Source organism: Equus przewalskii, chromosome 6 (assembly GCF_037783145.1).
Source record: "Equus przewalskii isolate Varuska chromosome 6, EquPr2, whole genome shotgun sequence".
NCBI classification, from domain to species: domain Eukaryota; kingdom Metazoa; phylum Chordata; class Mammalia; order Perissodactyla; family Equidae; genus Equus; species Equus przewalskii.
The window spans coordinates 20,928,256-20,953,834 of record NC_091836.1 but is presented as its reverse complement, the minus strand read 5'-3'; the positions used below and the strand labels follow the sequence as shown (position 1 = coordinate 20,953,834).

At 45.1% G+C, this 25,579-nt stretch overlaps 4 protein-coding genes across 12 annotated transcripts in view; 1 reads left to right on the top strand and 3 right to left on the bottom strand.

Annotated features, from left to right (window-relative positions):
* DIXDC1 (DIX domain containing 1) overlaps nt 1–8,536 on the bottom strand; it is a 69,308-nt gene extending 60,772 nt beyond the window's left edge. The window contains exons 1-2 of one of the 4 annotated variants that reach the window (XM_070624868.1): nt 8,169–8,536; nt 6,971–7,062 (exon numbers count right to left, since the gene is read on the bottom strand). In XM_070624868.1, the coding sequence (XP_070480969.1) occupies nt 6,971–7,027 (57 nt within the window). In that variant the 5' untranslated portion in view covers nt 7,028–7,062; nt 8,169–8,536. Of the gene's footprint in view, nt 1–106; nt 787–6,970; nt 7,063–8,168 lie in introns of those variants that run through there. The other 3 variants (XM_070624866.1, XM_008527264.2, XM_008527263.2) reach the window with 3 other exon arrangements.
* Nucleotides 8,537–8,820: 284 nt separating this feature from the next.
* C6H11orf52 (chromosome 6 C11orf52 homolog) lies at nt 8,821–15,623 on the bottom strand. 4 transcript variants are annotated; one of them, XM_070624865.1, is made up of 5 exons: nt 15,293–15,623; nt 11,030–11,067; nt 10,033–10,056; nt 9,971–10,002; nt 8,821–9,733 (listed from the first exon to the last, which is right to left on the bottom strand). In XM_070624865.1, the coding sequence occupies exons 1-5, from the start codon at nt 15,322–15,324 to the stop codon at nt 9,485–9,487; spliced, it is 375 nt and encodes a 124-aa protein (XP_070480966.1). In that variant the 5' UTR covers nt 15,325–15,623; the 3' UTR covers nt 8,821–9,484. The 4 variants fall into 4 exon arrangements, with proteins under 4 accessions (XP_070480966.1, XP_070480965.1, XP_008525481.2 ...); XM_070624864.1 differs by lacking the exon at nt 15,293–15,623 and adding an exon at nt 11,235–11,335; XM_008527259.2 differs by having other exon boundaries at nt 9,971–10,056.
* Nucleotides 15,624–18,921: 3,298 nt separating this feature from the next.
* Nucleotides 18,922–22,093, bottom strand: HSPB2 (heat shock protein family B (small) member 2). 3 transcript variants are annotated; one of them, XM_008527255.2, is made up of 3 exons: nt 21,828–22,093; nt 20,067–20,230; nt 18,922–19,575 (listed from the first exon to the last, which is right to left on the bottom strand). In XM_008527255.2, the coding sequence occupies exons 1-3, from the start codon at nt 21,830–21,832 to the stop codon at nt 19,121–19,123; spliced, it is 624 nt and encodes a 207-aa protein (XP_008525477.1). In that variant the 5' UTR covers nt 21,833–22,093; the 3' UTR covers nt 18,922–19,120. The 3 variants fall into 3 exon arrangements, with proteins under 3 accessions (XP_008525477.1, XP_070480959.1, XP_070480958.1); XM_070624858.1 differs by lacking the exon at nt 21,828–22,093 and adding an exon at nt 20,520–20,856; XM_070624857.1 differs by lacking the exon at nt 21,828–22,093 and adding an exon at nt 20,480–20,768.
* CRYAB (crystallin alpha B) lies at nt 20,825–24,446 on the top strand. The gene is made up of 3 exons (XM_008527257.2): nt 20,825–21,428; nt 22,532–22,654; nt 24,102–24,446. The coding sequence occupies exons 1-3, from the start codon at nt 21,228–21,230 to the stop codon at nt 24,300–24,302; spliced, it is 525 nt and encodes a 174-aa protein (XP_008525479.1). The 5' UTR covers nt 20,825–21,227; the 3' UTR covers nt 24,303–24,446.
* The last annotated feature ends 1,133 nt before the right edge of the window (nt 24,447–25,579 follow it).

Here is a 25,579-nt window from a genome sequence, read left to right as displayed (position 1 = left end):
GGACTGGGGTCCCGGTGAGGATGGGGGCGGAGGAGGACCTCTTCCAGAGATTAGGCGGCAGGCGCTGGGGGAGGGGAGCTGGGGAGTGGGAGGAGCAAACAATTACCTCATTGAAGCCCTCCTGCAAGACGTCCAGTAAGTTCCCCCGGGTCAGGCAGGCTAGCATTGTTCCTGCCGGGGGCTCCTCGGGAGGGGTCTCCAGGCCAGGCGGCCGCCGCCGCCTCCTCCTCCCTCTGCACACAAAGACTCTCGGCTCAGCTCATTGGGATCTCTCCAGAGTCCCGCATGCCACTTACTGGAAACCTAGACCCGAGCCAAACTAGCGCCTTCCACTGGGCATGCTCGCACGGGGGCCTCTGCTGGAAGGGCCTGGGCGCTGTCGCGGTTCCTATAGAAACAGCAGGGCGCGCACCGGGTGGAGGGGCGCTGGCGGGCGGCCCCTGGCCCGGCGTGCGTAAGGGAGAGCCCTGCGGGCGCGCGGGCCGGCTGGCGTGTGCGCGCGCTGCACACACACGCGCGCGCGCAACACACACACACACTGGGCTGGGGGGGCGGCTTGCGTGTGCGCCCGCTGCACACGCACACATACACACACCCTGGGCTGGGGGGCGAGCGTGTGTGCGTACGCTGCAGACATAGACACACACGAGGCTTGCAGGCGGGCATGCGGGTATCAGCGCGCGCCACGAGCATACACACACACACACACGTTGACACACAGGCGGGCTGGCCGGCATGTGCATGCGCTTGCAGTCACATACACGCACACACACCAAGCCTGCAGGCAGGCGTGCTGGTGTGAGCGTGCGACAGACACACACACATATATGGGCTCTGCTTATTTAAGGCCGCAAGTACCCCACCCCAAGATGGGTGGGAAGGGGAGTGATTCATAAGATTTTTCCCCCTCACTAGCTGAAAACAGCAACCTTTTTCCACTTGGGGCCTGGACAGTAAGGTTAGGCTAAAGAAGATGAAGCAGAAGGGAGAAAGGCAAAAAGAGAAAGAAGAACCAGCTAGAAGGAGAGAACAAAAAGAGAATACAGAGTGATTGATGGTATTAGGACAGATTTAATAGAACAGTGCTAAACAAACCACTCAGAATCACAACAGAAACATGAAAGGTAAACCAAGGATAACCAAGGCTTTACCAAAAAAAAACACCTTTCTTACTTTCTAAAATAACTGCTAAAATGTAAAACCTGTATTTTTAATGAGTTTTAAATTAAATGGGTTTTAATTAAACACTGCAAAAATGTCCTGGTGCTTTTGAAAGAGTTAGTAAAAATTTCCTCAAGTGAAACAGAGAGCTGTTCCCCTCTGTTTCTAGTTATTCAAGTAGCAGCCTTGATTATTTTTGAAAACACTAGTCATTGGTACTCTCAGTGCTCACTCTTACTTCTATAGGAAAATTGGAAGCTGAAAGAACACCCATATTATGTTACACCTCGTGATCCCAGATGGGAGGGAAGGGTTTTCCGAGTGGTAAGGCTCAGAGAAGGTCAGGACCTTGCCCAAGGACACAGCTGGTCAGTGACAGAGGCAGTTGGAAAAGCTAGGACGCACGATTTTGGAGATGGCCCAACTCTCTCCCCAAATCCCCATTAGTTCATTAGCAGGAAAAGTCAATAATGGCTCCTATTCAACCTAATGACCTCCTCCTCAGGTCCCTAGAGAAAAAGAAAATCCTTACCAGGAGCAGCCAGAACTAGCTACATCTTGCCTGAATGTCTAAAGCTGCTAAACACAAAGATGCTTCTGAGAAAAGACACCCCTCCCTCTGACCACAGCAGCAGGAAGCAGAAGGTCAGTAGAGGTGTTAAATGCCTGCTGCTGGCTGAATGCTGTGGGTTCATTTCTGGCTAAGGCTGGGGAAAAGCCATGACACCCAATCACACTGAACCCTAGCAGCCCACAAGTCAGAAGACCACTGTCCTCCATAATCTAGCTGGGGAATTTAGTTGCCAAGAACTCCCTTCACTGTGACCACAGTTCATGGTGTAACACTCTCAGATGAGTCACTAATCCATGTTATTGCAACAAGACCCTTTTTAAAGAGAAGTGTGAAACTTCCAACAGCATAAAATTGCACGTAACACATCTACATGCATAGTGATACAAAACCCAAACACCCAGTTGGAAGATCCCTCTATAGAGGATTCTGATTTGTTGACAGTCCATCATGCTTTGGACACGGCAGAAAATATTCAGACATCAGAGGGAGGTCCTGCTGACGGTTATCTATGCCAACAAGTCACTGTTTCTCCAACAAGAAGTCATTGATCAAAGTAGGACCTGTGAGCTCTGTTCTTGGGAAAAGATATTAAATCACTGAATTTTAAGGCTCCAAAACTCATGTGGCCCAGCTCTGTCATCTCACAGATGAAGGAACCAAGACTAGCAGAGGTGCTCACAGTCACGCAGCAAGTCAGTATGGGGCCTAAGATTTGAACCAAAGGCCTCTGAGGCCAAGCTCTGTGCTATTTGCCCTATACCTCACAGCATGCTGGATGAATTAGAGAGAATTGTGGTAAATAGACACAAGATTTATTATAGGGCATATGGCCCAAGATTGCACTATTCCCTGGAAGTCTGTAATAATGCTAACCACATATTCTACAACAGTGGTGTCCAATTGAACCTTCTGTGATGGTGGAAATGTTACATAGCTGTGCTGTCCAATCCAGGGGCCACTAGCCACATGTGGCTATTGAGAACGTGAAATGTGGCTAATGCAAATGTGGAACTAAAATTTAAGTTGCATTTAATTTTAATTCACTTAAATTCAGATAGTACAATTTCAAAATATTCTGTTCCACTGTCCCCACACAGCTAATGAAATGTTCCAAAACTTATAGTATTTTTACATATAGTCTGCCTCTCACACTTGGAAAAAGCACAAAATTCCTGTTGGACCACATAATCTCATTTTTTTTTGCTCAGAAAATATGTTCACCATACTTATCATGGTCTGACTTAGAAAGTGGCCCAGGTAAAGAATTGAGCTTGAGCTCTAAGCAACACTAACATTTACCATTCCTTCCATCCTCTCCATCCCACCCTATTGTGATATCAACATAAGAGCTGGGAGAATAAGTGGGTTAGCTAAAAGAATTCGGAATAACTAGGACAATGATCTGTATCCTGTAGTGCCGGTACATGGGAAAACTGCAAGCCAGTCCTGGTAGCTGGAACCACTCCCACTGCTGCGGGCCTGTTATTCACTCTGCCTGGGAGGAGAGGCAGAGTCCAAGCACCTGCTTTCTGCATATCTCTGCCATGTTGCCTGATTTCTGAAATTATACCAGGCTTCCTCAGCCCTGCATTATTTTAACAATAATGGCAGATACGTCCCTCACCAACTAAAAGGTACCCATATATCTATACACAACAGCAATAATAGCAAAATCGAGCATCTACTCTGTGCCAAGCCCTGTACTAAGCACTTACATACATTAGCTCATCTGACGGTCACAATTACCATAAACAGTAGGTTTTTTTATTCTCCCCATTTTATGTATGAAGAAAGAGAGGTTTGGAGGATAAATAATTTACCCCAGACCCTATAGCTACTGTAGGAGAGGAAGACAAATCCTCTACCCATTCTAGGTCCTTCTGGCTGGTCTATGAATTAAATTGACATGAGACAGAATAAAAGGAGAAAATCAAATAAAGCTTTATAACATGTATATATGGGAGAGACCCAGGAAAACTGAGTAACTCAACAAAATGGCCGAGCTGCCAGCTTCTATGTTATCTGCAGCTAAAGACAAAGGAGGATATCGGGAGTGGAGAGAGTCAGTTATGGAAGATTACCAGAAAAGCACAGTAAACAAGAGTAAGGTTATTATGCACATTTAAGTCTTTGCTTTCCACATTGATAAGAGTTTCTAGAGATAAGGTTATCCACCCTTCTTCCTGGCACAGAGAGGGAGACACCTTTACAGATGGAGATTTCCCTTATAAATGTAAATGTCTCTTACAAACGGTAACTTCTACTTCTACTTGGTTTTCAGAGCTTTTCCTGTGTCTGCAGTTTTGAAAAGGAACCAGCCCAAAATAATCCGTATGCCAAAGAGACAGATTTTGGGGTGGCCAATTCTGATCCCCCACACTACTAACTGGTAAAGGCAAAGTCCAGTTTCTTAATCATTATGCAATACTTTTATATGATGCTTGCAGCATAGAAGGTACTCGGTAAATATTTATAGCTGAATGAATGAGCCAGTGCAGGAAACATTGGCAAACTCATTCATCACTTATATTAATACAGATAATAATAGCCTAAGTAAGACCTTGAGCCTTAAACAGACCTGTCATTTGGTGAAAATATTGACTGTGAGTTCTCCCTGTGTAGAAGTAAGATGTGTGAAATTCACACCTATGTAAAATATAACACATCTATTATGGGCAATCATTAACGATACAAAGAAGCAGAAAGGCAATGCGAAGAAACAAATAATTAAAATTGTCAATGGAAATGTTTTAAATGACTCTGAAATAATTTCTTAATCTTTTTTTCTCACATTAGCGAGTTCCTTGGCAGTAAAATATGTGTACAATTTGTATTGCATTTATCTTCAGAGACATCAGCATAAATATATACAAAAGGGCTCACATCTACCTGCAAAGGTTCCAAGTGGGTCCCAGCTCCTAAACTGCTCTCTTTTTCTGCCAGTCTGCACCATTTAATCTTCCTTAGACAATACATTCATCTTGCGGATCAACTACTCAACTGTTTTCAAATACTGCCTTTTCCTACTATGTCAGATATAAATTCCTCATGCCCAGCTCTTAAGGCCTCCCACCAAATTTCCTGCGCTCAGGTTAGCAGGCTCTTCACTGTCTCACAGATATACAAGGCTCATTGTCACCTCCATGGCTTCACAACTGTCCGTCTGCCTAGAATGTCCCACAGTTCTACTACTCAAATCTTCACTAGGCCTAGTTCAAGTTCCACTTCCTCGTGAAACTCCTCTGACCACTCTTGATTTTGTTAAAATCAAGACAGCTCTGATCTTAACCTGTCTGGATCAGTCATCTCGCACATAACCCATGGTTCATTCCTGCGCTTCTTTCAGGTCTCTGCTCAAATGTCACTTGAACCATTTGGCCTTCTCTGACTCCCTATTTAAAATGACAACACCCCCTCACCTGGGCACTCCCAAACCTCTTTGCCTGATTTATTTTTATTTTTCTTCCTAGCTTTCATCACCATCTTGTATGTTCTATATTTACTTATTTATTTGTTTATTGTCAGCCTCCCCCTGCCCGGAATGTAAGCTCCATGAAAGTAGGGAATTTTGTATGTTTTGTTACTGTTTTATCTCCAGAACCAAGAATATTTCCTGGCACATAGTAGATGCTCGATAAATATTGGCTGAATGAATGTATGAATCTTCCTCTCTTTAAAATTCAAAGTTATAGCATGCTCTATACTATATCATTTAGCACTTAATTATAGTTAATTTAGGAATGTGAATTCTTGCCTCTTTTACTGTATTTCCAAGACAAATATAAATAATTTCTGGTATCCTTTTATATATTCCTCTCTTTCATCAAGGCATTCCTTCATTAAGTATTCATTAAATATGTGTTGAGCACCTATTATATGTTGTTATATGCCGGGTCCTATTTTTTTAGCAAAAACTTCAAGAACTCATAGTTACACATAAATACACACACACAAAAGCAAGAAACAAGACTGAAATAAAGAATAGTAAAATGAAGACTAGTACAACTGAGAATCCAATATTAGTATGTGGTGACTGAGTGTACAGGGTGAGTGTGACAGACTGAGTGGGTAGAAAAATGAAAAAAGAGACAGAATGGTGAGAGACTAGAGTAGGATGTCACCAAAGTAATCACCAGATGCTAGTGCTTAATATAAACTGTACCAAAGCAGATATGCAAATATATTCTACATGAATTTTTTAAATTCATATTTCAGAATTCATATCTGCCAGCTATCCTGCAGGTAAAAATTAGATTAAGACTAGCGACATCTGGTGGATATTTTGGAAGTGACCCTTGAGTTTCTCAACTATGAAAACAGTGTAAATGCCCCCATGCCTCTGGACTGCCATTCATAATGTGTTAGGGCTCCACATTACTAATTACACTATCATGAAATAATCTTTCTGTAGGACCCAAGGTCTCATTGCAAGAGGTAACCAGATTTTTATCAAGGACCTTTCTGTCTCCCAACTGATATCCCTCTGCCTTCTGAAGGATATATACAAAATCTGGCACCGCAATTGTTCTTTTAAAAAATAACTTTGTTACTTAAAATGTTCACATCCTTTGACCTAAGGATTCTACTTCCTGGATTCTACCCTAAGGAAAAAAAAGTCTTGAATAAGGAAAGTGATTAGCTATTTACAATGGGAAGGAGAACCTACAAGTCCAACCACAGAGGAATGGTCAAGAAAATTACAGCCATTATGATGTTTACCAAACATTTGTACCCATAATAAAACAAACACTAACAATTTCATATTAACAAATATTAAGTTAAAAAAGCAAAGTCAAAAAGTGTGTGCATATCTCAAATATGTAAATAATATACATAGAAAAAAGACTAGAAGAAAACATTCTAAAATATTAACAGTGACTGCTTCTGGATGGGAGGATTTTTTTTAAATCACGGTTTGCAATATTTCCCAAATGCTCTATAATTAATATGCATTATTTCTATAACGAACATTATTTAAATCTTTTAAACAATGCATATGTTCTTATTAATTGCTAGAATTTTTCCACTTCTGCCTGACTTTATTAATTCCAGAAAAAGATAATGAACAAAGTGAGCTAGAATTTCCACAAGAAGGGGAAGCAAGGAAAGAAAGCAAATATATTACAATTTTCTTCCAGGATCTGAGTCGTGACAGAGAAATCCCCCAGTTGTAGAATTGTACTGAAATTCCATTAATGGCATCACATGCCTCTCAACAGTACAGCAGAAACTTACAGAGGGCTCCGCTGGCAGCAGGGAGTTACAGAGTCTCATAACCACTTGGGTCCCCATCTTCAGAGTCCCCAGAAGAGCTGGATCAGGGCCACCTTAAGACAGGAGAGGGAGAAATGTGCAAAAATACAGCACAGGAAAAAAACTTCGAAAAGCTAAACCAATCTAGTAGGGTCAGGCCCCATCCCCAAATCTACAACTTAAGTCATCTGGAAGTATCAGAAACAGGACCTTGTTTAGGAGGTAATTCAGCCCAAGTATGTTATGTTATAATGAAAACAGGGCTATCCCAATGGCATTTGAAAAACTAGTTGCTTAAGTTCTAATAATAATCAAGTAAATAGCAATGCTTCCCTATCATGAGTTAACGGCAAGGATGCATTTTCCTTCCTCCCTACATTTATCTGTCAAAGACCATAGGAAGGATTCCGAAGACACTTAGGAGAAATACGGGGAGCTCTCCTGACATGCACTTCCCTTCATCCTCAGGAATTCAGTTTTAACCAAGAAAGGCAGCATATATGTTCTAAGGCAGAAAATTGTATATAGCACTTTAAGTTTACAAAGTGCTATCACCTACTTCATCTCATTTCACCGTCATAGTAAATAATCCTTGGAAATAGAGTTCATTTTATTATCTCCAGCTAATAGGAAATAGGCTAGGGGGTTGCTCTGCTAATTAGTGGTGGAGGCAGTTTTCTAGCCACCTTTTCTGAATCCCACTTGCACTAGGTCAGTGCCAGAGAACAGCCAGGAAAAGAGTGGTGGTGGTGGTGATGATGATAATGGCAGTCAAAATTTGCCTACATACTACGTTTGTTCCAAGTACTTTACGTTCTCACACTCTATGAAGTCGATACTATTATTACCAACTTCTTTGTGCTGTGATTCCATCTTCAGTACTCTATCGGTCTTAAGGAATCATCCCTCTCAGGGACAAACCGTGGGGCAGCAGTATTTGGGGAGGATGGTGTAGAGATTGAGAAAGGGAAGTGCATTTCCACTTGTCTCCAAGCTCTAAAAGTCTGAATCAGGAAAGGCACACTAAGAACCTGTAAGGCTTGGATTCGTTTTGGAACCTGAAATTTCCGCCACCTTCTTCCCACCCCGGCCTCGTGCCTCTGTGTGTCCCCAGTTCTGAGCTGGACGCTCGACTGTGGTAATAAAACTTCCCAGATACCCGCCACCTTTCAGCACCTACCTCTTAAATCATCGGTTCGTCTGGTTCAGCAGCTCCGTCTTCAGTCCTTCAGAGCACCGCCTCCTCCAGCTAGAGCGTCGCCGCTGCGTTCCCGCTGCCATGGTGACGCGGGGGCCGGCCCAGGCCCTGCGTGTCTCCAGTGGACCCGCGCCCCGCCCCCTGCAGGCTCGAACTCTGTCTCCTGACAGCCAGGATCCCACCTCCTACCGGCCTAGACCCGGCCCCCTGCCTGTCCTCCTCCTAATGGCCCAGACTACAACCCCTGGCAGCCTTGACCCGCCCCCTGCCTGTCGTGACCCGCCTCTCGCTGGCCCGAGCCTGCCCCGCCTCCTGCTGGCCGGGTCCCCACCCCGCCTCCTGCCGGCCCCATCCCGCCCCCTGTCTGTCCAGACCCGCCTCCTACCGGCTTTGGTCCCCGCCCCCTGCCCGTCTAGACGCGCCTCCTGCTGGCCCGACCCCGCCAGAGACAACTGCTTTCCGCAGATAAGAGGGAGCCTCCTGTCTGTCCAAACCACAGCCCCTCCGCTCCAGCCAAGGCCTGCAGAGTAGGGCTCGAAGTGGCTGGACTTCGGGACCGCCCTTAGGGTGAGCAAGATCTGCTGCGCTTACGTAGAGCCCGCAGACCCCCGCCGCAGAAAACGCACCAGGCATGTTCCTTCCTCTATTTATTGATCCTAGCAGCTCCGCATTTGCGAGAGCCAACATTCCAGCCAAGGAGAGCTTCCGGCCCACGCTGTGCTGTCAGTATCGGTGACTTGAAGGCCTTGTAACCGATGGATCGAAGAACGCTTCCTCCATGCCTCAGCCCCTGCCCTCCTTCATTTAGGTCTGGGACCCCTGACCCAGCCACTGAGGAAATTGCCCACGCCAGCCCTGGAGGCTGTGTACAAGAGCACAGAATGCTTTTCCAGAGCATCTTTGGAGTTTTAGGTGTGTAAAAGGGATTAAATTAAGTCCAACAAAATCAGCTCAAGTGCTTAAGGGGTAACCTGTTCTTTCTGAACTATTTTTTGAGAGCCGGAGCAAAAGTAGGGGTCAAAAACCTACTTTCCTGGACACTCAACCTAGCCCCCTCATTTTGTGGAACTTCTTCCACCCCTAGCTAACCCAAATACAACTCCAAGCTAACGGTGGCAAATAAGAGATAGGCCTAGGGGAGAGAGCGATACTGGGGACACACAATTTCAGGGGCTCTGGAGTTCTTTAAGCTTAAAACATGGCCGCCATCCTGTGGGCTGCCAGCCAACTTCCCAAAGCAGTAGATTCTCCCCACAGGAGTAGTGGTGAGATGACGAAAACGATCCCCCCCTCAAGGCTCACACTAGGGTCCCGTTCTTGCTGTCATAGCGGGGTGTGGCCTGGGGGAAGCGAAGAGTCGCATACTCTGTAGCGTTTTCTAACTGCAGATGCTTCACCTCCCGGGTAGAGCGTGGCTGGGTACGGCTGCACACTTGAATGTCTGCGTAATGTAAGCTGCTGTCCTCCGACCTGAGGCTTTGACTCCTCTCCTGAGACGCAGGCTGCCCTAACACCCGCTTGGACGTATGTCCTGTTGTGTCATGGCCCTGAGAGGAATGGACAGCATTAAGGGAGATTGTTGACTCGGTTTTGCCCCTCGCCTCCAACGCAGGGTCAGCTACACTGACCGCCCTTGGCTTTGCTCCCTTGGGGGACAGAGGAGGATGGGGAGAACCAGCAAGTTATACAGATAACTGAGATGTGTCTGTCCCAGGATGAAAAAGCTGAGTTCTGGGATCCCATGTCTGAGCAGCCCCCTGGAAGGGATGGAGGGCTGTCATTACCTTTGCACCATTCTGCTGCTGCTGCTGCTGCTGCTGCTGCTGCTGCTGCTGCTGCTGCTGCTTCAGTGTTTGTCTTGCTTGGCTCCCTGAGAGGAAGAAATCTGACAAATCCATTCTGCCCACTTCACATCTCTATTAGACTATTATGGTGGGCTTCTAAGTAATCTCCCTGCCTCTTTCACTTCTACCATTCCCACATCCAAACTCCTTAGCAGGCGATGCGATCTGGCCCTTTCACAATCTGCCCATAATATTTTCCATCCTCCTTTTTCACCAGCCCCTAACATAGCTCAATGAATACATCTTGAGAGCCCATTATATGTCAAGCTCTGTGCCACGTTCTGGGGATAGAAGAATGAGCTGGCTGTTTCCTCTTGCCTCAGGGAGCTTACAGTCTACTAGGGGAGACAAGTATACAGACTGTCACAGTGCAATGTGGTAAGTGCTCAACCACACCAAATAACTGGTCACTTTCAATCAAGTCAGTCTCTTCTCTCTCTTTTCTTTCTTTCTTTTTTCTGCATGAGGTAATTCTCATGCCTAAAATATCCTCTCCTCTCTGCTCCTCTTCCACCTTGTGAACTTGCTTTATTCCTTCGACATTAGTGTTATCTCCCATTCTCCCACGGCATGAGTATGCATCTATTTTAGCACTGGTAGATGGCATTACAATGACTTGTTTACATGTATCTATCTCTCAAACTTGATTTTCAGCTCTTATAGGGCTGAGACAGCATGTCCTTCCTCTTGTGCCTCTGCCTCCTTGGGATGGTACAGAGTACCTCACATACAATGTAAGTACTTAGTAAATTTTTGCTAGATGAATGAAAGAATGAGCAACCAACCTTGCCACTCTGAGGTAATGGGAAGAATGAGACCCAGAGTTTCAGAGCTGGTCTTGAACCCAGTAACTTAAAGGTCCCCTTTGGTGAACTCTCTCTCTTTATCCCTTCCAAGGCTACTCCTGTTTTCCACCCTTATGCCCTTTCCAAAGACACTGGTTCTGTATCTTTTCTCTAATTTGCCTCCCCAGCTCCCCTCCCACCCCCCACCAGTTACCTGTTTTTTTTTGCCTCTGGAAAGCTGATGGGCAGCTCCTGTGAAAGAAAAAACAGATCATCATGTGTAAGAGCCCTGGCTGCTGTCTTCCCTCCATCATTTGCTCCGTGGTCTCCTGAACATTCTGGGATTGACCTTCCCTCACCTCCCTCTAACAAAGATTCACCCTAAGTCAGTCCCAAAGCATTTACCAAGGGTACCACACCTCTCACAAAGGGATAGTTCTGGAAGGTGGAGTGGTACAACTGACATAACCAAACCCAAAATACAGCCTCAGGCAAGCAGGCGCTACATGCCAGGCATGAGCTTGGTTGAGGGCTATTCTGGGATTGTCTAACAGGCTAATCCCAGCAGAGGGTAAGGGAAACCTGCCAAATGAGGGGATATTCCTGGATTTGGAGACCTTCTTACTTCTTCTTCAGTGCTTTTTGTTCAGGATCTCTGCCAACCCAGGGTTCTCATTCTGGGAGTCACAGAAGCTGCCACAACTAGGACTAACAAGTGAGGACCCCTCAAAGCCCTTTCTAACAGATGACCTCCCTCCGTGCTTCCCTGTCCTTGGTTTTAATTAACAGAAAGTGAGAGATGTTCGACCTTTAACATCCACAGCACAAGGAGCTCTGAATTTAGTGAGTGACTCAGCTACGCCGCCTGTGCTGCGGGACAGACCTGTTATATTCATTTCTGAGCCCCTGGGGTCCCCGATGGAGCCAGTGTGTCTATGTGATTGTCAATTGTTTGATGGCCAGAGAAACAACACTTGTCTGAGGAAATAGGCTGAATAGTTTGGAGCTTACTCCGGATGCTTTTTCTTGCTGGTACATTTCAGATTCTCACAAGAGCCAACCCTATTTGTCTGACTTCTGTCTCCCCAAGGAAGTTTCCTTCTTTTGCTAATTAAAAAGAAACAGAGAGAGGGAAACTTCTAAATCATGTTCATTTTACTAGTGTGAAAAAATCTGGCAGAGGTTTGTGTTTTGGTTTGATTTTTGGTTTTAATGCAGCTTGCTGATGATACACAAATGACAAGCAATAGGATATATTGGAGTATATGAGGAAGCCATTTGGTGTAAAACTAATTCGGCCTGACCTTGTTTTTCCAAAAGGACCTGACGTGGCCATTGAGCATGCATTGTATATCTGCTTTAAGCATTTGCTATATCCCAAAGACAAAAACAAATGCCCTTAAGATAAAGATGCAACTTCCCCTACATTGGCATTTCCTTAAGGATAAGCATCTCTCCCTAGGCTAGGAATTGATTGCTGTGCCCACCCTGTGACCACCCAGCTCGAGACAGCAGACCTACTACCTACTGTGTGAATAGCTGTGCTGTGCCGGCTAGGGCTAGGCAATCTCACTGCTAGGGCTAGGCAATCTCATGACTGTTGAAAAGGGACATTCCTATCATATGTGATGTATGCTCTTTCTTCCAAGACGGTATATAACCACTCTGTACACCCCACTTCTTTGGTGCCCTTCCTTCCTTGGGGAAGGAAGGCCCCGGGGCTAGTCCTCAGATCTGGCTCATAATAAACTCACCCAAATTTTTATTTATAGATTGCTTATGGAATTTGTGTCGACACTAACTTGCAAGCAGTTAGAATCTCCATCTGAACTCTACCAACAGTTCAGAAGAAAAGCTTTGAAGCCACTTCTGGGTTTTTCTACTTCCTCATCTGCCACTTCAGCTCCTTTCTCTTACCACTGCCTAGTCATAGCCTTATCCTAGCCTCTAACTCCTTGCCCCTTGTCACTACTGTCTTCCTACTTCTACTTAAATGGATAAAGAGAATATTAATTCTAAAATAACATAGACTTGGGGGACCCAATTTTAATGAATAGAGCCTTTTCCCAAATTGGATATTGCACAATGCCTGGACACAACCCAAACAGAATATTCAGTTAGACTCATAGGTGATAGGATTTTATTTTTAGCTCAGAGTTAAGGAAACTAAATGGGCACTGTCTTCTATTGGTAGCAAAAATAAAAATTGGTGCAATCTTTCTAGAATGCAACTGGCAATAAGTATAAGAAGCCTTAACCATAAATGTGTGTACCCTCTGATGTAGCAGTTCCATATCCTAAGAATATGGATCCATATCCCAAGAAATAATCAGACAGGATGCTCATTGTAGCATTATTTATAATTGCAAAAAATAAGAAATATCTTAAATGTTCAACATGGGGAATTGACTAAATAAATGGCACTGCCAATCAGTGGAACATTATACATCCATTTAAGAAAGATGTTGGAAGAACATCTAATAGCATGGAAAATTTTACTCTTTATTAAGTTAATAAAAAGATAATAAGATATGTTTGGGGAAGAAAACTATACACATAGGCATTTAAAAAGGATTATATGCAAATATACTAAAATGCTCCTGTCATTCTGAGTGCTTATATTTAGGGTTGCTTCTTATTTCCTACTGTTTGGTATTTTCTGAATTTTCTACAGTAAATGTGTATTATTTTTGTAATCAGAAAAAAAACCCCAAATAATATTTTAAAATAAAACTCACTTCAATTGTCATAGTATCTTTAAGTCTCTGGAAGTTTATTGAGATAATAAATGGAGGAGAATGATATTTATCCATTCCTACTAATATTGTAAGAGAAAAAATATATTTTGGTTAGGATATCTGCTGTAGCGTTTCTAGCCAGGCTCTAGAGTCAGACTGATGGTATCAGACCACCTGTGTGAACTTCAGCAAGTTTTTAACTTCATTAGGCTTCTATTTTCTTATTAATAAAATGAGGATAATAATAGAACCTAAACCTCATGGGATTATTGTAAAAATTAAATAAGATAATAAATGTAAAATACTCAGCTAGGTGCGTGGCATTTAATGAGCATCAGCAGAAGCTGACTACTGGGACTACCAGCATCAGAGGAAGAAGTAACCAAAAATGAGGAATACGAAGACTTGGGAAGAAAGGGAGTGAAAGAAGCTGTTTCACCTCCTTCCCTAGAAGCTTTTATATGTTTCTAGATGTCCTATGGTTGCAGGACATCTCAGAGTTTAAAAAGTGCCTTATTTGTTTGTTCAATCCTAACAACATTCCAGGGAAGGCATATTATTGTTCCCATTTTACAGATGGGTCAACTAAGGCCCTAGAACTTTGGTACCTTACTCAAGAAGGCAGGGACCAAATTTCCTGTTATTACTATGTCTTCTGCATCTATCACTATGCCAGGTACATATAGATGTTCAATAAAATATTTGTTTAATAAGTTAATGGATAAATGAATGAGAAGTAGGAACACTACTTGAATCCAATGTACTGACTCCAAATCGTATGTGCTTTTCAATGTACCTCACCTATCTCTCTAAATACAATAATGCTTTATTCATAAACAAGACATCTTCAAGTCTGACCCAGGTGGGGAATGGTATCACAATGGACAGGATATAACCAGGTCCAGGATTTTATAGTGATGACAACTCTGGGAAAGAATAATAAAGACACTACAAATAATTTATTGTGAGGCTTTCACATATTCTCTGCTCTTCAAACTTGTGATCTAAACAACATAGGTCATGTTATCTACATCTTATATATGAGGAAAAAGAGAAGTTACAGGATTTGCCTAAGGTCAAAGAGCAAATAAGCATGAAAGTCATAGTCACATGTTCCATGGAGAGCCTCCTCCCCTCTTCTGCCCTTTTAAATAAACATTTCTCCAAAGTCGATTTGCTTGATTTGGGAGGCAGTATTATGTAGTGATTTAAAATATGGGATTGGAAGTCAGACAGGCCTGGTTTCGAATCTGGGTTTATTTGCTTACTAGCCATGTTAACTCGGACAAGTTAGTTAACTTCTCTGAGCCTCAGCTTCTTGGAAGTAAAATGGGAGTGAGGCCTCCTCCCTCAAAGAATTGTTGGGACAATTAAATGAAATTGTTTATAAAGTGCCTGACACATAGTAAGCTCTCAAATGTACAATTATTATCATTATCTGGAGAAGGGAAGGCAGAGACGAAAAAGGAGAGGAAGAGGAGGACAAAGAGAAACAGTGCCAATACACCATTCCAGCCCTGCTCTGGCCATTCTACAGCTGGCTTGGCTGTGTTTTCTGAGGTCTTCTGAAAGGTCAGAGCACAGAAGGAGGTGCTGCTCTGGTGTTGGCACCCGGAGGTGCCAGGCAGAGGAAGGTGGCAGTGGGAGGTTGGCAGAGAACTATCTGCAGGCTCTGTCTTATGTTCGGGGCCTCCACGTCCACCTACAGAGGTTACCCTCCACCCTTTCCCCCTACTCACCAGCTTCCCCCACAGCAGAGCCGGTTTCCCATGGTGCTCTGTCTCCGAGGGAGCCCAGCTGTTTTTGTACGTAAAGAGGCTTGTGCATTTCCTGGTTCGCGGTTTAGCTTTCAGCAGCAGCTCCCAGGGACTCTCTGTCAGTGTCAGATTTCAGCCTAGCAGGTTGGACTTCGGAAGCCACCTGCTGGAAGGATTCCCAGGTGACTCCTCCCAGCCAAAGGACAGAGTCACACAGCCAGGCTCCAGGTGAGACCTATCTCACCTTTGGGATTTGGAACTGTTTTGATGAAGCCGTGAACTTTGAGCTTCAAGCTTCAGTGAAAAGAAACCTGAGATAGAAAAGGGCTCTGGGTTTCCTTAGGAAATGTTTCTTTACTACTCACACTGTCACTGAAATACAGTCTCTATAATGGAGTAAAGAGTCTTACCTTAGGTTTCCCCAGAACTACTCAGGTTTAATTGAGTTTCACTTTCAAGGTAATCAGTAGCAGTTTCTCATTATCCCTGTCAGAATCTGGGTTTGAATACTGGAGTCACTTGGAAACTTAAATTTAGGGAAATGGATTCCTTTTACATTCTCCTTTGCTATTGGAATTAATGTGAGCAAATTACTTTTTTCTAGGATTGTAAAATGGAGGACCGAACTCATTACCTAATCTCTGTTCCGGTCAAAAATCATATGATTCTATGATTGGAATGGCCTCAGCACTTCTTCTTTTTTTTTTTTTCCCAAAGATTTTATTTTTTCTTTTTCTCCCCAAAGCCCCCTGGTACATAGTTGTATATTTTTAATTGTGGGTCCTTTTAGTTGCAGCTTGTGGGTTACTGCCTCAGCATGGCCTGATGAGCAGTGCCATGTGCGCACCCAGGATGCAAACAGGCGAAACCCTGGGCCACCTAAGCAGAGCACACAAACTTAACCACTTGGCCATGGGGCCGGCCCCTCAGCAGTTCTTAAAAACTCACTTCCCCATCCCCAGTACTGAACTACAGAATCTCCACTTAGACAACTCAGCTTCTCCTTCCAATGACCCAAAGTAAGACTCATTCCACACTCAACAGCAGCTAGGATGCAGTTGAGTAAATTCCTCTGTAGAAAATATGGGCTCCAGGAGAATTTATGAAACCTGTAAGGTTTGTCTTCAGTTCTCCCACCCCATCTGTAGTGTCTTGCACAGATGCCCAGTTATTTGTGTGCCTCTTATGGATAGTCAGGACCTAGCACTCAGCCCTGCACTCCACAGAGAGTATCATGGACTCTTGAGTCTCCTCATCTTCTTTCCTTATGAAAAATGGCAATATTAAGAAGGACAGCCTTATAGGTTTGTGGTTAAGACTAAATGAGATAATGTGTATAAAGTTCTAGTCCAGGGTCTGGCACACGGGAAGCTTACAATAAGCCCTAGCTATTGTTATTATTACTTCTTATTCTCAGCTAATTGTCATCAGCTAATGTGGTAAAGCATCTTACTGTATTATTATCTTGTGCTGAATCATTGCACTAGCATCTTATTTCGTAGCCATGCCTCTCCCCAGCAATCCATTCCACCCTCTACCATTAACTATATTCTTTTCATGCTGTTACCCAAACTTCTTAGCCTGGCACTCAAAGCCCTCCACAATCTGGTCCCTTTCCAGCCACTTTCTCTAATTTAGAGGAAAACATTTAAGAGATTTTATATGACCAGAAACTCCAAAGGAACCAACAGTGTTCTAGTAGCCAGAAAACCCAATACACCTAAAGTAATATCAATAGAAGTCTAGAGTGATAAACGTGAGTATTGATTATTCTATTGAAGTCTGTACCAGTCAGTCCATGACTCGAATAATAATTTTAGGTTGACATGTTGAGTTTCAAGTTATGTTGTCAAAAGCCAGTGTGTTCAAGAGAAAGTTGTCTGGGTAATAAGTGGCATAGAAAGTCCTATATGATATGGTTAAAAGGACTGGGCATGTTTAGGTGGGAAAGGGAAGCCTTAGGAGGACACAATGGTTATCTTTAAATATCTGAAGGACTCTCAAGTGAAAGAAGGATTGTATTTACTTTCTGAACATAACCAGAACCAATGGGCAGAAGTTACTGAAATGCAGATTTTGGTTCAATAGAAGGAAGAATTTGTAACAGATATGTCCAAAAAGAAAATCAATTGGGCTACCTTATGACGTTCTAAGTTCTCTGTCGCTCAAAATGTCCCAAAAGAAGTTGATTAATAATCTTAAGAGAATTTAATTGGGATAGGGATTTGGACTAAATCAGAGGTCTCAAATTTTTTTCTAGCTAAGGAACCTTTTAAAGCTTATGTGTAAATCCCAGTTACAAGACAGATCAATGTGAAGCTGTTCTGGTTGAAGTCTGAGTAGGATCCTTTCTTTATTCTTTTTCTTCTCAACTAGGTATTAAGATTCCTGAGAGTAGACAATAGAAGACCATAGTTTTTATAATTTATATTTACAATGTGTATCCTCCATAGTGTATCACTTGGGGTTTGATAAATATTTATTGAATGAATGAACAAATGAATATATCAGTAGTTACTTCTCTGAGGCATGCCTTCATTTTTAATTGATGGCAATCCTTCAACCAAAAATTGAATTCTTCAAGTGAGGCTTCTTATCCTAGGGGTCTGCAGATCCCTAAGAGGGGCATATGCATGGATCTCAAGAGCTGTTGAACCTATTCAAATTGTATGCCAAATTTGGGAGCATGTGCCCTTTTTTGGTAAGAGAATCTATAGCTTCTGTCAGATTTTCAAATGAGTCTGTAACCCACAAAATTAAGAATTAACCACTTTAGTGGAAGAATTTCATATGTCCACCACAGCCTGGTAAAAGATATATTTTGGAGCAGGGAGATCTTCTGGACACTCCGCAAATCATACACACACATGCTCTCTTGATTACAGAGAGTAACTGAGAGGTCAAACCCCCAGACTTTCCTGAACACACCATACCACTAGTATTAAGACTACTTCCAAGGGAAGTTTCCCTGGCCATTGCCACCACACCAATAGCCCTAGATCCCTGCATTTAGTCTCTGATTGGGTGAGGTGATGCAGTGACTCCTCTCTTTGGGATGTTCCAAGATTAGAGACAAATACTTTCTTTTATGGGCCTCCCATGTGCAGAGGGTGGGGAGACTTTGGGGTTTGGTGACAATGGTAGAGGTTTCTGTGTTTGTGCCCCTGTGTATGCATACTTGGTCCCTCAGAATCAGAGAATATTTTCAGCGGACAGACCTGAGTATGGGAAAACAGGGCTTTAGGCAACTCTCTCCAGCCAAAACCTATTTTCCCAACCCCTACCCAAAACAGGCCAGACAGTCTGGAGACCCTTGTTTTTGTGTCTCTAATCACCAGCTCAGACAGTGCCCTCTGGGCTGTTTGGATGGCATATCCCTTTTCCCTCCCAGGATCACTCTCTCTTTTGTTGCATTGTGAGAAATGGCTAGGAATTTGATGTGGAGCCAGTGTCAGCTTCCGGGTGTGACCTCAGCATGCAAGTGTGAGCTCAGGGTGCTGTGACGTTGGGCACATCTAACTGAGAAGCTTTTTGTCTAGCTGGCTATTGACCTCCTCCCTCCCTGCCCATCCCATCCTCCAGGCCGCAGAATAGGGAGCAGCACAAACAAGGCCCTGAGATTTGGGTTTATTCAGCTCCACCCAGAACTAAACCAAAGGCTATGACACGTCCCAAGGGACCAAACCACACATTGTGGACCATGCACTCTTCCCTTCCCCCAAGGATGCTGCTACCTCTGGGGTGGTGGGCAGCTGCTCGTATCACCGCAGGAGGTAGAGAGGGGTTCGCTGGGTGCTAGGTCTGTGGCACTCAGGGCTCAACTGTGGCTCCCTCTTCCTCTTCCTCTGGATCAGGAGGCGCAGGGAGCAGGGAGATGTAGACCTCATTGACCTCTGTGTCCAAATGTCGGCCACCCCGAGGTGCCTCCAGGTTAAGGATGCCATCATGCGAGAGAGCAGCGCGGACCCGCCAGGGGTCGACATCAGCAGGCAGGACATAGGTGCGGCAGAACTCTCGGGACACGAAGCCGTGGCGGTCCAGGCGCTGGGGGTGCCGGGCAGACACCTCCAGCAGGTTGTCCACAGTCCTCACAGTCACCTCATCTGGGGTAAAGTGGCTCACATCCAGAAATGCCTGGAACTTGCCCTCACTGAGCCTGAGCTCAGAAGCCCCTGCCCTGCTGCCCTCCCCAGCTTGGGCAGCCCGAGGTCGGACATAGTAGCCATGGTAGAGGGTGGGGGTCAGGATTTCTTCTGGCAGGAGGCCTGAGGGGCAGAGAGAGAGAAGACAAGAGGCAGGATGAGGGAGCATGAGGTGGGAACAGGGGTGAAATGAGAGGAGATCAGGAGATGAGGATTGGGGACAGCAGGAGGGCGATCAGGAGAAGCAGGGAAGGGAAGGAGAGGGACATAGGGGCTAGGAGGCAGCTGGGGAGAGGCGATTGAGAACGGAACTGAGATGGGGGTAGAGAAGGGCAAACCAAACCACCACCCAGGGTGGACAAGAGGAACAAAGCACACTGGGGGTGGCAGGAGGCAGGTATCAGAGCTTTGTGGGCTCCAAGTCTGCACTGAGGTCACTAGGAAAGGGAGACAGCCCTGCCTGGAGGGGGGCAGGGGGAGTCTGGTGCGGGAGATGGCTTGCCCCAGGAGTTCAGTTAAGCCCGGAGTGGGGTGGAGGCCAGTACCATTGGGAGGTCAGCCCAGAATTTCAGGAGGTGGGGGTGGGAGGCAAGAGGGTGGTGTCTGTGCCATACCTTCTCCGAAGCGCTGCTCACCCAGGCGGCTCGGGTTGGCAAATTCGTACTCGGCGGTGGCCGGGTGGGCATGTGGCACTGAGCGGCCCGACATGGCTGCAGACTCGTCGGCGGTCCTAGTCCGAGGTGCAGCCCCAGCGACGCAGCGGGACCCCTCCAGCTGCCTGGAGAGACAGGGCTCACTTGGAGGTGGGGGCGGGGTCTACACCACCCAAAATAGTGCCGAGCCTCAGGAGGAGGGGCGGGAGCCGGGGCCCTGAGTGCCAGCGACGAGTGTGACCAGCGCCGCCTGGACCCCCGTCCCCTCCCCCCACTTCAGCTGTCGCAGGGGGCCTGAGAGGACAGCTGGGGGTCCTGGCTGGGGAGCGAGCTGCAGCGGGGAGGCTGATGCCAGAGGCCCCAGAGAAGAGTACCTGAAACCCTCACAAACAGTTTGCACATTTTCCACACCACCTTTTCTCCTCTTCAGTCGCAGGCACCCTGCATCCTACTTCATAAAGCTCTCCTGGATTTAATGTTCTTTAGCCATGTAAGGTGAAAGATATAAGAAACCCTTCTATCCTTTTTGCTGGTAGGATGAGGGGTCTTTCTGCCCAAGTTAATGTCAGGGTCCTCTCCTGAACCCAGGTCAACCCAGGGCACCACACAGACGCCTGGCACTGACATGTTGACAATCACTGCTCTCCTCCAGGAACCAACAAAGAGTTAATGTCCCTGGGGCCCTGCCTAGGAAGATTCCAGTTCCTGCCCAGGCCCAAGATAGTTGCTGGCTCGATTCCTCTGGCATGCTAGGCTGGAGAAGAGGAGGAGGGGCACACTGCTGCCTGCTTAGGATTCCTGACTCTGTCCCAACTCCAGAGAAGGGGGGAGGAGGGGCCATTGGGTGTGGACGGAAAGTTAGTGAAACAAGACCAGGACAAGTCACTCGCCAGCTCAGATGTGTTTGTGTTTCTCTTTTCTTAGCTCAGTGAGTCCTGGGAATGTGTCACACTGCCAAATCCCCGATCACAAGTCCCCATGAACGGGCGGTGAGCTGGGATAATAAAACCCCTGACATCACCATTCCAGAAGCTTCACAAGACTGCATATATAAGGGGCTGGCTGTAGCTGCAGCTGAAGGAGCTGACCAGCCAGCTGACCCCCCACATTCACCAAGCCACCATGGACATCGCCATCCACCACCCGTGGATCCGCCGCCCCTTCTTTCCTTTCCACTCCCCCAGCCGCCTCTTTGACCAGTTCTTCGGAGAACACCTGTTGGAGTCTGATCTCTTCCCAACCTCTACTTCCCTGAGTCCCTTCTACCTTCGGCCGCCCTCATTCCTGCGGGCACCCAGCTGGATTGACACTGGGCTCTCAGAGGTAAGTCTCCCCTCTGCCAGGACAGGGGAGTTCTTCCTGGAACCTCCTGGAAACAACTCCATCTGCTCTTCTTTTCCTCCCTGCCTAAATCTGGCAATGTCTAAGTGTCTTAGGTACTTGTGCATCCAGCAGTGAAGAAAGATAAGGTTACTAGTGCCTCCCTCCTCCAGTCACCTGTTTGTATTTGATGTTCCTCTATATCCTATTTCTTACATTTTTTCCATGCACTATGAAGATCATCCTCCATTTCCTAACGTCTAAGTGGGATGCTTCTTTCTGGTTTGGTTCATAATGATCCCAGGGAGAGAGCTGTCTTCAGACTCCTTTTCTCAACTCTTCTAATACCTCATACACCTGACAAATTTTATCATCTGAAGTTTCAGAGCCAGAGAGTCTTACCTCATCCTGAGCTTTTCATCCCCTCTGCCTGGAGCTGGAGACAGCAACCAACTATTTTCTTCCTTTCTATTCCCTCTTCTGTGATTTTCCGGGTTTCTCAGGGCTAACAGGGCACTGGCCTGGGTCCAAGCCTAATAAGGAAAGAATGTAGGTCTAGTCTTGGGACCCCCACTTGTCCTAAGAGGGTGGGAGAATGGGGTGAACAGATAAGGTTGACAGAAGCTGTCACAGATAACACTCTGGTTTAAAAATATTCCAGTGTGAGTAAACAGGAGCTAAATAGGCAAGGGCTTTGGAAGGACAAATCAGGGCCAGCAGAACATTCCAGACTGAGTGGGTGGGAAACTTGGCAGAGAGCTGAGCAAGAAGAAGGGGGCTTTGTCTTACAGACAAATGACAAGGCCAGGCATTGGGATCGGAGAGGCAGCAGAAGCCATACCCAGACTCATCCTTGTGATTGGTCCCCTGGGTGGCCTGTCATCTTCCCTGTCCCTGTAAATAAAGTTTGGGCCTTGGGTACCACTGTGGTGGCTGCCTTGAACCAGAGAGCCGTGTTTATTAAAAAAAGGGATTTTTAGCCAAAAAGAGGAGGATAAACTTCCTGGACAGAAAGCAAGTTTGCAGACCGACGAGACTGCACTAGTGTAATCCACATTTCTCCCATCTTTTCTCCTACCCCCTCTTCTCTGCTTTGCTATTTCTAGATGCGTCTGGAGAAGGACAGATTCTCTGTCAACCTGGATGTGAAGCACTTCTCCCCAGAGGAACTCAAGGTCAAGGTGCTGGGAGATGTGATTGAGGTGCACGGCAAACATGAAGAGCGCCAGGTGTGTATCTTGTTTTCTCTTCCGCTCATTCATTCAGTGCATACTGCATGCCAGACTCTGCCATCAGCCTCTGAGGCTGGCAGCATGCCAGTACTAAGCCAAAAGGGTCTGGAATAGAAATAGACCTATTGTTGTTGTTTTGGCCAGAGAAGAGATCTTTGTTGTTTGTTTATTTTGATTTGATTGCCTTAGATGGGATAGATGGGGTGTTCACTTCCCATTTAAGCCAGTAGTTCTCAACTTGGCTGCATTAGACTCAGGAGGGGAATTAAAAAAAAAAAAAAATCCCAATGCTCAGGCATATTCCAGACCAATTAAATGAGAATTTTTTGGGGTGGCACCCAGGCATCAGCGTTTTAAAAATCTCTCTAGGGACCGGCCCCGTGGCTGAGTAGTTGGGTTCGCACGCTCTGCTGCAGCGGCCCAGGGTTTCATGGGTTCAGATCCTGGGCGCGGACGTGGCGCTGCTCATCAAGCCATGCTGAGGCGGCGTCCCACATGCCACAACTAGAAGGACCCACAACTAAAAGAAATATTCAACTATGTACTGGGGGGCTTTGGGGAGAAAAAGGGAAAAAAAAAATCTCTCTAGGTAATTCTAACGTACAGTCTAGGTTGAGGACCACTGATTTGCACCCTGAAGGCCCTTGAACTTGGGACTTTTCTTTTAGATGTTCAGGAATCCTCTTCTCTTTAGCTCATCTTAAGGCTGAACTACTTGGTTTGCCTAAATTTTCAAACTGTACTCAGCTTCTAATACTCTGGAGCTCATGTGGAAATCAGTTAATTGAGAGCCTGTCTGGATAAATGCTTGAGATTGAGCAGGCATAAGGGTAGAGGTCAACTACTCTTTAGCAGAATTCTGAAGAATGGAAAACCTTCTCATTGCTTTCTGGAAGGGTTTTTTAATGAGTTTGCTTCTTACCAATCAGTGATAACTCTGTGCATCAAACAGTACAGTTTGGGGTCCTCAGGCTGTTCACGTTTTGCTCATATGATTTAAGTTTGGGTCATAGTCTCTCTAGATGGAGTCCTTTTTTTTTTTTTATTTTTTAGCAGCAGTCCTATTGGTCTGGAACATTCTGGGACATTCCTGAAGAGTCAGGATATTTTCTGGGTTTCCTCAGGGACTCAGATCTTCAATGCCAGATGATATTCCAAATCCTGTAGGCCCAACAAACATTGATCTAAACCTTTGGGAAATACCCTTAAATATCTCCATGCCTCAGGAAGTTTTGGCTGTTTCAGACTTTCAAAATTCTCATTGGTAGGAGTGACTACCTAGGCAACTTCATCTTAGCCCCAAACAGAACAGCTATATAGCTTTCTCTCATGTTGCCATGACATTTGGTGACACCTAAGGGAAAAGAGGATGTCTTGGTTCTAGGCAAGTAGTGCTATTTCCTGTTCTTATCTTTCTACCTCTTTCCTCATTCTCTTGGATTAGGATGAACATGGTTTCATCTCCCGGGAGTTCCACAGGAAGTACCGAATCCCAGCTGATGTGGACCCTCTTGCCATTACTTCCTCCCTGTCATCTGATGGGGTCCTCACTGTGAATGGACCAAGGAAACAGGCCTCTGGCCCTGAGCGTACCATTCCCATCACCCGCGAAGAGAAGCCTGCTGTCACTGCCCCCAAGAAGTAGATGTCCTTTCTCTAACTGCATTTTTTAAAACAAGAAAGTTTCCCCACCAGTGAATGAAAATCTCATGACTAGTGCTGAAGCTTATTAATGCTAAGGGCAGGCCCAAACTATTAAGCCAATAAAATATTATTCAGCAACAGATAACTGTCTTGTGTTTGAATATTCCATGTTCTAAAATAAATGTACAAATACAGCAGATCCATTTAATCATCCCATTATGATTTAGGGGGCTCCAGGGATATTAGACTCAGAATGACTGTCTCCACCACTTACTAATGGTATAAATTTAGCAAGTCACTTAACCTTTCTGCTCTTCAGGGCTTCCATTTATAACATGGGGTACTGATCTGTACGGTTGTTGTAAGGAGTAAATTAAGGAGAAAAAGTAGGTAAAGCCGTTGGGAGAATTCAAGGAATATAGGTTCCTCTCTCTCTTCCCTCTTTGATTTTGGGCCTCAGTTCTAACAACAAATATGAATAAACTCTGGATAACAAGACACAAAAGGCCTTAGTGCATCTCTGAAATTAATCATGTCACCAGGGAGGAGATGGTGTCCGCAATGTTATGTATTTTCCTACTGATAAACATTGCCTTCAGTTGATTCACAGGAACAATAAATAGGACTTGGGTAATTAAACAAGCCTCTTAGATGTAGTCTCTAAATTACCCAACAAACACCTATTAAAACTAAGAATGGGAAATATCCAATTCAATGACCCATCCTAAAAAACTTTTTTAAGAATTACAATTAATAACTGATCAATAAATGATTCTATTATTTAGCTTCGAGAAAGACTCTACAAAAACACTTCCATTTCACTTTTGTGGGTCTAGACAAAACTTCTGACTCAATTAATGAAAAATAGCCCTCATGTAGGTTGTCTGGCATGAATGTTTAGAGATAACTCTTATTTTTCTGTAGCAGCTTCCAGCTGATTTCTGATTTCTCACAAGGACTGACCAGGAGGTGAAGTTAGATTCTTGCCTTTACAAAGCCTACAGTTTGGGGTCAGCCCTGCTTTTAAAATACTCCACATGGAATAGTTGTCAAAATCTTTCACGTTACCAGGGTGTGGAACTAGGACAACACAAATTGCAACTCTACACAGGTTCAAAATGTTTTCTTAAAAAACAACTTCCTAACAGTCTGAAATGCTGTGATCTAGCTGGAAGTCAGATTTCTCTAAACTTACCGACAACTTTTGTCGTTGTGGAGCAGATGCTGTTGGCTGCCTAACCAACCTATTATTTACCACCTTCAGTCTTGCCAACAGTA